Raw genomic sequence first — 14,085 nt, 5'->3', positions numbered from 1 at the left:
TGATGGACCATATGGAAAAAATGGTTTGGATAATTTATAGCTTATATTAAGCAAACTTATGGTCTTCTTGAGGCAATAAAGTAAATGCAAAGATATTGCAATATCTCCATTTTACTTACAAAAGCTGAAAAGAGACAACCTTTCCTTCACGGAAAAAGGGAAAATCATTTAATAAATATTTAAAAAAAATAAAAAACGATTCATACAAGATTTTTGGAGAAACGTGTTTTAGTGTTGATGATATGGATGTGGAAGAAACTTTATATCTTCTGACTATTGAGAGAATTCTTTATACACTTTTGGAGTGTCGATTTTTCTGTCGATCCCCTCTATTTATAGAGTTCTCAAATGGACTTTACTAATTGGAACATATTTGACATTTTGGTCAAATTAAGTTTTTTCCCCCTCAATTGGACCCTTAGCCCAAATAATAATATCAAATTAGACTAAATTATTTTATTCAATCCAACGATCATGATGAAAACACATCGAGACATACCAATTTATGTCTTCAATTTCAATTTAGGACACATGTCAACTTTTAATTAGTCCAAAACTAAATGATTTTATTAATTTGGTAAATGATGTGACAAATCCAAAATTTCTCATTCAACAAATATCTTTTTTTGAGTTTTATGCACATATATGGGGTGAATCTCGAAAAAGATAAAATTAGAATAAAAATACAAATGATTTGTTCTCGAATTTGATCCTATTTGATGTGTCAAATTAATCAAATTAATCACACTTTAATTTTAGATAAATTTGAAATTTCAACCTCAATTTTGGGTTGAATTGGATGAAACTTAGAGATTTAATTGGAATTTTAGATAAATTTGAAATTTCAACCTCAATTTTAGATAAAACTTAGAGATTTAGAACTCCCAGCAAACTCATGGAAAATTTTGAATAACTCCGCAATTCGGATTTGTTGAATTTGATGAAAAATAATGGACCACTTATTCCTAATTTCATGCTAGAAGCTATCTTAAACGTCACATATTAATTAATTTTTAAATAAGATAAGATAAATGGATTCAAAATTTGTTTGTTTTGAAATCGAACTAGAATTTGGATTCAGAATCCCAAACCCAAATCCTAAAGAGTTGAAGATTATTTGTTTTATTAGTTTTTTGCGACTTCTTTTTTCCTTCAATTTTCGAGGAAAATCACCCACGGGAAAACTATAGACCTTGACAATGAAATTGATTTTTTTTTTTTTCTTTTTTCTGCAAATGTTTCCTCTTTTCTCCTCTACGTTTTGGATTCGGATCTGTCCCCCTTTTTCTATGGGTTAATGGCTACCGGAAGTCCATTCACCATTAGAAAATTATGAGAAATAGTCTTTTCAAAATTTCACTTTTTTAAAACTACTATCATTTTTACAAATTCATTATTAGAATAGTTTTTCTCAATCCATCTCGAACGTGATCGGTTATTGAGATTTAATTAAAAAATCAACTTTTTTTTAACTTATCAAATGTTCGACCTTCTCGATACATCTCAGTCATTATACATCGATCTATTATTATTTTTTAAATATTATTTAACCTCCCAAAATTCTATTATATTTTCAAATATTATTTAAACTCCTCAAATTTCGTATCAAATCTTATATAATTTCAAATTTTCTACAAATTAGTTAGGAATATTATATCAAATATTTGCTTAATTTTCAAATGTCCAGTCTAATTTCTATTTCCACAATTATATTGAATTTCCAAATTATCCAAATGATTTTCAAATGATGAACTTGTAATTTTGAAAATTGGAGAAATATCATATTTTACCAAAAAAAAAATTAAGTAAGATAAGAGAAATATATAAGAAATATTGATGTTAATCTGCCCAAAAATTCAGTAAGAGCCCAAATTTATAGAATATCAGTATCAATCTGGTCGAGATTAATATCGAGATTTTATCCTTTTTTTTTCCTTTTTTTTCTTATTTTTTTCCCTTTTTCTCTTTCCTTCATAAGCCTCCTCTTTCTTTTTCTTTTTCTTTTTTCATTTTTTTTTGCCTTTGCCTTTTCTTCTTTCTTTTTTCTTCTTACTTTTACGTTTTTTCTCTCTCTTCTCTCTTTTTTTCCTTCATTTTTTTCCTTCTGGTTCTCTGCAAGCTCTTTTCTTTTTCCTCAAAAAAAAAAAAACTCTTTTCTTCTTCTAATTTTGCTAACTTAATATTTTTTTTTTCTCATAGTTTTGTTTAGTTGAATATTCAATCACTACCAAAGGATAAGTCTCAAAGTAATTAAACTTCTTCCAAGAGTGCACTTATAATTTTTTTTTTTTTTTTTTAAATCGTTTCCTTATAGGTATGTTGGGCATGTTGGCACGCTCTTTCACAAACACCCATGTGTCAACTTAGGGTGTGACACACCGGTCCTCTTTTTGTTGTGAAGTTAGTGCACCAACTTCAACAATGGTGGTTATGAGGTACGTTGGGACGTATGTTGGTAGACATCAATGCGTCATTCGTTCCTTGCCATGCATTTGTACGCTAACTTAGGATTTGACACACTGTTCTTTTCTTTGCCGTGAAGTTACTACATCAACTCTAATGGTGGCTATAAGGTACGTTGGGACGTATATTGACAGACGTCAATGCGCTCATCGTTCCTTGCCATGCACCCATGCTCCAACTTAGGGTGTGACACACGAGTCTTCCCTTTGGTATGAAGGTAATGCATCAACTGTAATGGTGACAATAAGGTATGTAAGGACATATGTTGGCCGACATTAATAAGTCCCACATTCCTTGCCATGGGCTCACGCGCCAACTTAGGGTGTGACACATTGGTCCTCCTTTTGTTGTCATGTTAATGCATCAACTCTAATGGTGACTATAAGTACGTTGAGGCGTATGTTGGCAAACATCAATGCATCCTGTGTTCCTTGCCATGCGCTCATGCGCCAACTTAGGGTGATCCTCCTTTTGCTGCGAAGTTATTGCATCAACTCCAACAATGTTTATATTTGTTGGATTTTATGTCCTAAAACTCTTGGTTTGTAAACAATAAACTTATTCTGTTATCAATAAAGATGTTATTGAGGTATATTCAATAAAGTTGTCATTGAATGTATGAATTGCTCATTTCATTTTAGAAAGAACCTAAATCTATTAAACTAAGATCCATGACTATTTCATGGTACTTGGACTTTATGTGGAGACATAAGAGTGGATAACTAAAACGATCTATAGTATACGGATAAGGTTGGGTACCTTATTCTGGGGACACTATCAGATGCGATCCACTTTGTATTTAGTACAAACGATGTGATCCTAAACTGTTCATGTGGAGATATGCGAGTGGAGACGTCCTGTGCAAATAGTTTGTATAAGACCGGACCATGAAATAAGTCACTCTTACTTTATAACGTTGTTTACCGTTTAATACTGACTATTTCAAAGTGATGACTTAGGTAACTTGACCTTAATCCTGAGCGTACTATGAGCTCCTATTTATTTGAATTATCATTAGATTTGCATGGGTGAGGGTTGGCCCAACAATGTCGACTCAATAAGCTCCTATTTCAGGGATAAGACTAAGGAGATAGCTGGGGACATAGGGTACAAGATAAAATTTACTTCTACCCGCTTTTAGGGATCGTAGAGAGGATGTTTCCTTAAGTACTGACTCCGGGTCTTGAATAATGGGTCACATCCTCTCATTGGCTCGAGAGGGACTTGGTTTAGTGATTGGATCACAAACAAATTGTTCATCGGGGGTAAAAAAAACTTTTGACCTAACCGTTATTATAAGCAACCTGTGAAATGTTGACTTATTAATTATGGTTATATTGAGTGGACGAAAATATTTATACAGTGAGGGGAATGCAACTACTAGGCTTTAGTGGAATGACCTAGTAGTTAATGAATGTTGGTTAATTGGGTTAAAGAGTTTAGCCGGTTAATCTCAGATCGTTGTTAAAAGCTGTTCGATTCGGTTTCAAAATTTCTTCAAACCGGATCAAACCGTATTTTTTGGTTTCACTAAGTTTTCGGTTTGGTTCGGTTCGATTTTTGTGATTTGAATGACCACCCCTAATGGAACTAGATTAAAATACCATAGTTTCTTAATAAAATGGATATAGTGGAAAAAAATACACCCGAAGTATTATGAAATAAATTCAATAAAAGAATACAGAAATAAAAAGGTAAGTGGATCATAGAAAGGGAGGAGAGAGTGACGATAGTAACGATCGGGTATGAGAGGGGAGGAGACATAGGAAGTGGGGGTGGAGAAGCTGAGGGAGTTGTTAAATGAGGGTTACTACTATGTACATGTTGAAGGAAGTGAAAATTGAAGATGGTATATCAGTGGATCAAGTAGTCATATAGGGACTATATCATCTCCCGACATAGGATATTGGTCCCCAAAGAGATCCTTTATTTCATGTGAACTTTGTCCAATATTGATACAAAAAAATCCATTCAATATGGCTTTGATGAATAATAAAAGATACATGATAAAATTTAAGAGATACATCTATTTGTAAGCAATATAATATTGCATAGATAATTTGAAATTATGAGAAAAGAGTCTAAATTGATTTATTAACCAAAGTTTAGGGTTATACTAATATGATTATAAGTTTCACACATTTTTTTTTTAAAATTTTAATTTTGGTATCGATCTTAGCTTAATGTTGTAGATGTTCCGTATGCGACATTAAAACAATGGGTGAAAAAAGTACCATTTGTGAAAAATAAAAAATTGAGAGCTATTTGTGACCATTAGAAAAAAACAAACAAATCTTTACCTAAAAAATCCCTCACCCATGTGCTAACCATGGTGTAAAATTCTCATCGAAATCTCGAAAGGCCTCAAAATTTCAGTAAGGAAAATTTTGTTTTTCCCTCAATTTCAACAAAATTTAAGACATTTTTATTATGTTTTCCTTGAGAAAATTTCAAGAAAATTTTGGTTTTTTTAATTAACTAGGTTAATTCAGTTTAAGTTTTTCAATTTTATGATTTTGATTACACACGTAATTGTATAGTTTTCCATGTCAATATCATTTCTGATGACGATGAAACTTTTTAATGAGCTACTTTTTCTAATTTTCAATTTTTGTCAATTTTCACTAATATTTTCAATCTGAAACTATCATTTCTAAGAAAAATGAAATTGAGAAAACTACCAGAAAGAAGTTATATTTATTCTTAATCTTATTCAAACATTTTTCATTAAATGTTTATGTCATTTCACATTGTGTGAGCTTTTTTCTTTTTACCATCCAAACTTTATATAATTTTTAATTATTTTTTTTATTTATATTTTAAATTTATGCTCTACAATGACATTTACAATATACATGTAAATGTTGTCTTATTTCATAAAAATAATGAATAAAAATAATTAATTATAGCCTAAGTAAGTCGTTTCAACCTTTTAAATACCACAACTAAAGTTTCATTAATGGGTTATAGCAATTATAGTTTCATTAATTGGTTATAAGAATTACGATTAATGTTTATAAAATTTTATGAAATTTACATCATATAGATATTTTAATAAAATGGAGATCAAAATATTCAGATCCACATCCATATTTCGAACTTTGGTGCTTATCTTAAAAATTGTTTTGGCAAAATTGCTACGCAACGCTCCAATCTCCGATTTATGTAGCGGTTTAATGTGGTGGCCGGCGTAAGCTTCGTTCATCAATTGCTGGCGGAGGCCGACACTTCATTTTCCAAGTAGATAAAGCGATATGGAGTTCGCCGGAAAGGAAGTGGTTGTCATTTCCGGCTGTTCCGACGGAGGCATAGGCCACTCCCTCGCCCTAGCCTTCGCCGATCAGGGCTGTTTGGTAGTTGCAACCAGCAGGTCCCGCTCCTCAATGGCGGACCTGGAGCACGATCCAAGATTTTTCTTACAAGAACTTGATGTCCTGTCCGACAAAAGCGTTGAGCGATTAACGTCTCTTGTCATCGAAAAATTCGGTCGAATCGATATTTTGGTGAATAACGCTGGCATTCAATGTATTGGCCCAATTGCCGAGGTTCCTCTTTCCGCTATGCAGAATGCCTTCAATACCAATGTTTTCGGTGAGATTCTAACAAATTATCGATCAGTGAAGTTAATTGTATTTTAATTTTGATTCGTCATTTCATTTTCATCCTAGAAGAATCGAATTATGTCAAAACTAGGGATTTGAAACTGTGAACTGGCTGAGCCCCCCAATTTAGATTTCCAATTGGTTCGAGTTTGGATATTGTTTTGAGATTAACATTTGATTCAATCCTTGTAACTACAAACGCTGAAGGCTATATCATCTTGTCTTCTGTTCTACTGTGTTCATCAGCTTTTGGTACTGTATGCGTTAGAACCAGGCTATTTGTTTATTACTGTAAAATATAGAAAATAGAGTCAGAGGTGGGGAAAATGAGAACACTTCATATATTGAAAGGGGTGGATTATTGTATTATGGTAAACTCATATTTATAAATTGGGGAATTGCATTTGCAGGGACTATGAGATTGATTCAAGCCGTGGTTCCTCACATGGCATCACGAAGAAAGGGGAAGATTGTGAATCTGGGAAGTGTCACCGTATTGGCACCTCTTCCATGGGCTGGTGCTTATACTGCAACTAAAGCTGCCCTTCATTCCGTTTCTGACTGTCTGAGGTTCGTATATACCTCTCTGATTCTCATCACATGGTACAATTAACAATTGATTTGTGTTCCTGATCTTGCACAGAATGTTTTGCCTTGCCTTGGTTGATGTTCTTGTTTAATCAACTCGATCTTCTAGACCCTCGCTAATGATAATTTATTAAATTAATTTGTTGCTGAACTTTTATGGGAGGAAAGTTCATTATACTAAGGCCCCATTGGATAACTATTTGGTTTTTGAAAATTTAGCTTATAAACTCTACTACCATCTATTGGTTTCTTTATTTTGTTATCCACCCCTACCATTGTTTTTAAAAACCAAAGACTAAGTTTTGAAAAGTAGAAAAAAGTAGTTTATGTTTTAGGAAATTGGCCAAGAAATCTAGTAAAAAGTAGTTTATGTTTTAGGAAATTGGCCAAGAAATCTAGTCTTTATTAGGTAAGATAAAAATTATGATAAAGAAGTTGTAAGAAAACAAACACAATGTTCAAAACCAAAATAGTTATCAAACGGGCTTTAAAACTACGTTTTTTTTAGAGTTCAAGTGGCTTGACTTTTTAAAAATGATGATAGGAAGTGAATAACCAAATAAGGAAAGAGGTGGAAGTGACTTGACTTTTTAGTCAAAACAATGGTGAAGGTAGTATTTATAAACTTAATTTTCAAAAATTAAAAACTAAAATTCAAATAGTTTACAAATAGACTTTAATTGTTGGGTGGAATTTGACTTTAAAACATTTGTTTTAACAAGTTCAATTCTTAACTTAAATGAAGGGGTTAAATAATATTTTTGTGGGTTTAAGTTCCGATTCTTGTATACATTCTTGCGAGTGGATGAGCATATTTCCATTCCACTTTTTTCTTCTCTCTTTGAATAAATATTTAATTGAATTTGAACATTCGGATGTTTTTGCTTGTTTGATTATGTAGTGGATTTGAGACTTTTATACTTATAAAGTTTAATTCAAGTACTCATATGAGCAAAATACATGCCGGGGCTCCTATTGACTTTCTGGTGTGAGTTATCTTTTTAGCAGCTCTAAGATACGTACAGAATATATTTAGCTACAATGCACTAAAATAGATCTGTAGAAACAGAAACAAACTACACAAGTCGATGTGTAAGCAAGTAATTTTCTTTTGGTCGACTTTAATTTTATATTGGTCGATTCAAGACAACTTCTGTAAGAGAGTTTGTTTGAAATTGCTTTCTAAGTGTTCAAAAATATATATATATTTTTTTTAAGCATTTGAGAAGTTATTTCAAGTGCGTTAAGTAGACTTTTTCTACAGAAATTAAAAGTTTGGAATCTATAACTTTTGCTTTTTAGTGGACCAGAATAGAAACTTGAATAAATAAGCCAAACCCAATCAATATCCTATTCAATTCGCTGACATGTTTCATTTAATTTGCACATTTATTTCACACGGCGATGTTAGTTGACTTGATTGATATTTCCAACATTAAAGGATGGAGCTGAAGCCCTTTGGAATCGACGTTATCAACGTTGTCCCTGGAGCCATTAAATCAAACATTGGAAGCTCTGCCATTGCCGGCTTTAATCAAATGCCTGAGTTGAAGCTATTCAAGCCCTTTGAAGCTGCAATGTTAGCCAGAGCCAATGCCTCACAAGGCCCCAAGGCTACCCCTACTGCCGAGTTTGCAGATAAGACGGTGGCTGCGGTTCTAAAAAAGAAGCCGTCGCCTTGGTTCTCTTACGGAGGCTATTCAACCTTCATGGCAATTATGTACTATTTGCCCCTCTCACTCAAGGACTTTATTGTGGAAGCTCTCTCTAAACGAGTTTCGGATAGCAAAAAGTAGTGTTTTTATCTATGGTGAGAGATATGAATTTGATTTAGATAGATTTTGTATTTGGTGTAGTAATTTATAATAAAGAATTAGAAAATTATAACTTAAAGATGTGTTTGATAGGTTTCTGGATTGAAGGATTGTTGAAATATATATGTTGAAAATTTTACCCAGTAGAGACAAGACAACCCTAATAATGCTTCTTTATTTTTTAACTTAAATATAAAAACATTGAATAGATTTACATATATATTGTGTTTTTTGGAGATGATGTGAAATTAATTACTAATTAGATATCACTTTTGAGGGATTTTATCCCAAAAATCTCTTTACTAAAAAAGAAACAAAAAAAATAATAGAAAGCTAATGCTTTACATGACATGACATGGTTCGTTCCTACTCTTTTAAATTGGGATGCCTCTATCTTTGCCATGTGACATGGTCCCTACCACTTCACTAGTTGGGCGCGTCTAGTCAACTTGGATGCCTTGAGGAATAATATAAGATACTTTTTATTCATAGTATGTTTTAAGTGTTAAAAATTAGTGTAAACTCATTTTGTAAATTATTAATTAAATTAGTTTTTTCTACCTCTAAACTAGAGGACAGTGGCATAATAGTTTAGTGAATTGATCAAGGGAGTTTTTCTAGGTTACTAGTAAAAATTTAAGAATAATGCATTGGTGGGTAGTTTCTTATTTTTCCTATAAATACTTGTATTGTTTCCACTTAAATGAATGTAAAACTTAATTGAAACACTTGATCCTTCATGCAATATTTTCTCTCGTGTTTCCACCTATCGTTCTCTTCAATTTGTTATTTTTCGTTATATGGTATCAGAGTGTTCAGGTTCTTTGTTTTGTATTTGAGTTTAAATGCTTTGTGAAGATGAATGGTGGAAACAATATTTATGTAGACAAGCTTGCTGGTGATAATTATAGCTACTAGAGGCTATGTATGGAAGCTTTTCTTCAAGGACAAGATTTGTGGGATCTTGTTTCCAGTGACGATTCAATTCCAAAATATACTTTGGAGAATGCTGAGACACGAAGGAAGTGGAAGGTCCAATGTGACAAAACTTTATTTGCTTTGCGAACTTCTATAAGAAAGGAGTATATAAAGCATGTTTATGATAGAGAATTCTCCAAAGAAAGTTGGGACACACTCGAAAGGTTGTTCACTCAGAAAAACACAACTAGATTGCAATACTTGGAGAACAAACTTGCTAGAACGACTCGAGGTAACTTTTTAGTTTTGAATATTTTCTGAAAATTAAGACTTTGAGCGATGCTTATTTGCGTCTTTATTTTATTCGTGAGCTGCGAAAAGAGTTTATTCTATTTATTTATTTGATACAAGGTTGGGTAAATCAACCTTCTATAGTTGAGTTGGAAAATTTGTTGTCAAATCTAGAAGCACTGATGAAACAAATGCTTGGCAACAACAAGAAATCTCATCCCAAGGTGGAAGTTGTTTTTTATGCAAAAGACAAGGGAATAGTAAATTATTCTTCCAAACGTTCTTCAAATGACAACAATTATTTCATGGTTGTAGGGCAGTCCAAGGGAAAATTGCAGGGATGTTTTAGGTGCAGCAAGCTGGGAGACATCAAACCTGATTGTCGGATGAAGGTGGTGTGTCATCGTTGTGGAAAATCAAGTCATATTAGACCAAATTATCGTGTGGATCTCAAAGAAGCAGAAGTAAATGTTGTACAAGAAAGTAACAAATTTGAGCAAATTTAGTGGGAACAATGCTTATCAAAATCCTTCTTATTGATTATTGCATGTTGTAAATTTTATTGAAAATGCATAATTTTATTTTCTGTAATTTTAATTCTTTGTAAATTTTTAAAATTGAGACTGATCCCACTTCCGTTATGAACCTCACAGTCCTTTAGCATGTTTATAGAATACGGAGGATGAGTGTGCTAGGACACTTAGGGAAGATAAAGAAAGGAGAAATCATACGTTGAGAAGCAGACACAAACAAAGAAAGGAGGAAAGAAGGAAGGTTGGGTGCATGGTGTGAAAACTATGCGTCCAAAGTAGGCAAAGGAGGGTAAGTTAGGCGCATGGTCTGGACTATGCATCCAAAAAGTAGAGCATGGAGGTCAATCGGGAGTTGAAGCCACATAGGGGGGTTGGAAGTAGGAGGTGGTCGAAAGGAAAAGAAAAGTTGGCTAAGTGTAGAAGGAGGTGGCGAACTCTGGGGTGAATAAATATTATAAGCTGGAACTTAGGAGCATGAATTGGTGCATGCAATTGAGGTGACTAACTCTAAGGTGAGAATGCTTTAAAAGTTGACACTTAAACAAAATTTTAGAAAGAGGAATCAAATATGATAGAGTAAAGATGCATAAAACGGAAGTTAAGAGAATCCTTAAGCATTCTAATTGCACTTAATTTGAAAACAAAGCATGCTGAAAATTAATTTTTAACAAAAAGAGGGTTTCATTGTGGATAGCTTTGTAGATTTCCACTTGCTCATTGCTTAATCCACGAAATTGATCTTCAATTCTTTAGTAGACCACCTAGAGGTTCTTCTCTACTATTCTCAGCCTTGGATTGAGTGGTGGAAACTCATAATTTAAAGGGATAAAGTTGGATATTTGAGAGCTTGATAGCAAAAATGTTTTTGCTTAACATTTTTCAAAAATCACAATATTCTGTAAATTGGAGTATTTAACAAGTTGAATCATGCAAGCACTCACTCATTCAGCCAAGTGACACTTCAATTAGCACTTTAGATATTGGTAAGGTGTTAAACTTGGAATAATCCACTAATCAATTTGAAATTTGGGGTAAACCCACTTTCAAATTAAAAAACATTTTTAATTTGATTTTTAAATCTAATTAATTTTACTTCAAAATTAATTTAGATAAAAACCTAAAATTCAATTCTAAAATTGACTTTCACAAATTAAAAATAATTTATTTTAAAAAATTAATTGATTAAACATATTTAATTAATTAAATAATAATTTAATACCAAATATTAAATAAATAAAAAATCTAATTTAAACATGAATCCTATTCATGTAATCAATATGTAAACCAACATTTAAATCTTTAAACGGTCTAATTACATTTAATTTCAGAAAATTTAAACGTTAAATAAATCGAATATAATTATCCAAATCCTAAAATTGAAATTAAATATTTCAAATTCCAAACTCTAATATCGAATTTGAACACTTCAAATTCGTTCAATTTTCAAATCCAAAATTTAATCTTTCATGACCTAGTAAAGGGATCTTATGGACCTACAGATCATGAACTCCAACGATTTGAAATTAATTGGCTAAAATCTTTAAACCGAATTAATTAATATTCGTTAACTATCGAGACATATCACTATAGCTCGATAGTTGCACTCTTCTCACTGTAGATATATTTTTGTCCACTTGATTTAACCATAATAAGTAAGTCGATCATTCACAATTTTTGTTGGAACGTACCAGCGTGCAACGGAAGCGACAAGGATCCATAAGCACTCTAATTCATTAATTTTGGTAGAAATGAAAGCATGTTATTGCATAAATAAATGGGTTCAAGACATACCTTTGTAGAACTTCCTCTAAGCTTGAATTCCAGCTGCAAATCTCCTCTGAATCTTGTTGTAGACTACCCCAAGATCTTCCCTACTATCCTCTTGGTGCTCTAGATTGAGTTGTGGGACTCAAAATAAGTTGGAATCAAGGGAATATGGAGACAAACTCACAATAGCAACCCAACGGAAGAACAACTTTTTCTCATGAATTTTTCAGAGAAATTCTATCGGTTGCATTGTCTCAAAATCACTCTAATCTCTTTAATATATTGCAAACGATCATGCAAAGAGATTAGCTGTATAAGATGTAGCTCATGCTTGTAGTTAATGAAGACTTAAGAATATGGGTTTAGTGTGAGTAACTTGAAGAAATAATGGAAAATGTCATTTTTCCATTTTGTGTTTTCTCTCTTTTTCAATTTTTCAAAAATTGATTTCATAAATCAATTTTATTTTATAAAATTGAAAATATTATTAATTTTATAAAATTAACGTTCTTAATAAAATTAATAAATAATTATTTAAACAATTCTAATTAATTTAATATTAAACATTAAATTAATTTTACACAATTCCATCTTTGAATATTTAAATCATATTTAAATATTATTTCTCCAATTTCATTTAATTCTAATTTGAACATTTCAAATTAAATTATCACGCTATTCTAGAGCTAATCCATTTACGAACTAGTAAGGGACCTCGCGGACCTACAAATCATGGGCTCCAACGATCCGAGATTAATCGATTAAACTTATTAGACCAAACTAACCCCCATTCGTTAACTAATGGGTGATTCCACTAAAACCCATAGCTGAACTCCCCTCACTATAGATATATTATGTCCACTCGATATAACCATGATTAATAAGTTAACCTTTCACGGATTGTTCATAATAACGACTGGGTCGAATCTCTGTTTTACCCCCAAAATTACCTCTCGTGTCTTAAGTTCCACTGATCCCCTAATGAATAATTGATTTATGATCCAATCAACAAATCGAATCCCTTTCAGGCCAATGAGAAGATGAGACCTCTTGTTCAATACCCAGAATCAGCACTTAAAAGGAACAACCTCTTTACTAACCCTAATCGGGTAGGAGCGAGTTCCATCTTGCAGGGCTATGTCCCTAGCTATTATTCCAGTCTTATCCCAAAATGGGAGGCTTATTGAGCAGACATGTTGGTCTACTCTCACCGTTTACAAATCAAAGGATAATCCCGAACAAACAGGAGTTCATAGTTAGTTTAGGATTAAGGTCGAGCTACCTAGGTCATCGCTTTGAAATAATCAGTCTTAAATAGTAAACAATGTTATAAAGTAAGAGTGACTGGTTTCGTGGTTCGATCTTGTACAAAACTCATTTGCATAGGACGTCCTCACTCTTCATGTCATAACATGTACGAATTAGGATCACTTCATTTGTAGCACTTTACAACTCTTTGTAACAACTACAGAGTAGGCCGCATCCAATAGTGTGACCAGAATAAGCCACCCAACCTTATTCATATACTATAGATCATTTTTTACTATTTACTCGAACGTGATCCACTTTTATGTCTCCACATAAAGTTCAAGTACTCATGTAATAGTCAAGGGACTTTTAGGTTTATTGGATTTCTAAAAAACAATATATTCAATAACAACTTATTGAATTTTTAGAATAAGTTATACTGTTTACAAACCACGAGTTTTAGGACATAAAACCCAACAGTTCGTATTTATAGCTAGGTTGAAGTTATCGTTTTACCTTTGTAAATACATCCTACTTCTTAAGCTCCCACTGATCCTCTATTAAACAATATGTTTATAGTCCAACTAATCAAGCATGTACCTCTCAGCCATGAAAGGGCGAGACCCCTTTGTTTAAGACCAGGAATCAGTACTTAATGAAACAACCTATCTGCTAACCCTAAAATAGGTAGGGGTAAATTCTATCTTGCAGGACTATGTCCCTAACTATCTATTTAGTCTTATCCTCAAAATGGAAAGCTTGTTGAATAGTGTTGTTGAACTACTCTTACCTATGCAGATCAAAGGATAATCCCGAATAAATAGAAGTTCATAGTTAGCTCAAGATTAAGATCGAGTTACC

The 14,085-nt window shown here is 32.5% G+C and overlaps 2 protein-coding genes across 2 annotated transcripts; both read left to right on the top strand.

Annotated features, from left to right (window-relative positions):
* Positions 1-5,530: 5,530 nt before the first annotated feature.
* Positions 5,531-8,613, top strand: LOC120072691 (short-chain dehydrogenase RED1-like). Its single transcript, XM_039025142.1, has 3 exons — positions 5,531-6,054; positions 6,476-6,635; positions 8,095-8,613. The coding sequence occupies exons 1-3, from the start codon at positions 5,718-5,720 to the stop codon at positions 8,447-8,449; spliced, it is 852 nt and encodes a 283-aa protein (XP_038881070.1). The 5' UTR covers positions 5,531-5,717; the 3' UTR covers positions 8,450-8,613.
* Positions 8,614-9,196: 583 nt separating this feature from the next.
* On the top strand, positions 9,197-10,176 carry LOC120074723. Its single transcript, XM_039027944.1, has 3 exons — positions 9,197-9,677; positions 9,797-9,900; positions 9,992-10,176. The coding sequence occupies exons 1-3, from the start codon at positions 9,395-9,397 to the stop codon at positions 10,064-10,066; spliced, it is 462 nt and encodes a 153-aa protein (XP_038883872.1). The 5' UTR covers positions 9,197-9,394; the 3' UTR covers positions 10,067-10,176.
* Positions 10,177-14,085: the final 3,909 nt, after the last annotated feature.

The sequence above is a fragment of the Benincasa hispida genome, chromosome 3 (assembly GCF_009727055.1).
Source record: "Benincasa hispida cultivar B227 chromosome 3, ASM972705v1, whole genome shotgun sequence".
Lineage (NCBI taxonomy): Eukaryota > Viridiplantae > Streptophyta > Magnoliopsida > Cucurbitales > Cucurbitaceae > Benincasa > Benincasa hispida.
Note: the sequence above shows the minus strand (reverse complement) of the source record. Positions and strands in the feature narration are given on the sequence as shown.

Coding starts and splice junctions, on each gene's coding strand:
- LOC120072691 (XM_039025142.1), top strand. CDS start 5,718: ATGGAGTTCGCCGGAAAGGAAGTGGTTGTCATTTCCGGCTGTTCCGAC. Junction 6,055..6,475: donor CTTCAATACCAATGTTTTCG/GTGAGATTCTAA, acceptor TTGCATTTGCAG/GGACTATGAGATTGATTCAA. Junction 6,636..8,094: donor TCCGTTTCTGACTGTCTGAG/GTTCGTATATAC, acceptor CCAACATTAAAG/GATGGAGCTGAAGCCCTTTG.
- LOC120074723 (XM_039027944.1), top strand. CDS start 9,395: ATGGAAGCTTTTCTTCAAGGACAAGATTTGTGGGATCTTGTTTCCAGT. Junction 9,678..9,796: donor ACTTGCTAGAACGACTCGAG/GTAACTTTTTAG, acceptor ATTTGATACAAG/GTTGGGTAAATCAACCTTCT. Junction 9,901..9,991: donor ACAAGAAATCTCATCCCAAG/GTGGAAGTTGTT, acceptor TCATGGTTGTAG/GGCAGTCCAAGGGAAAATTG.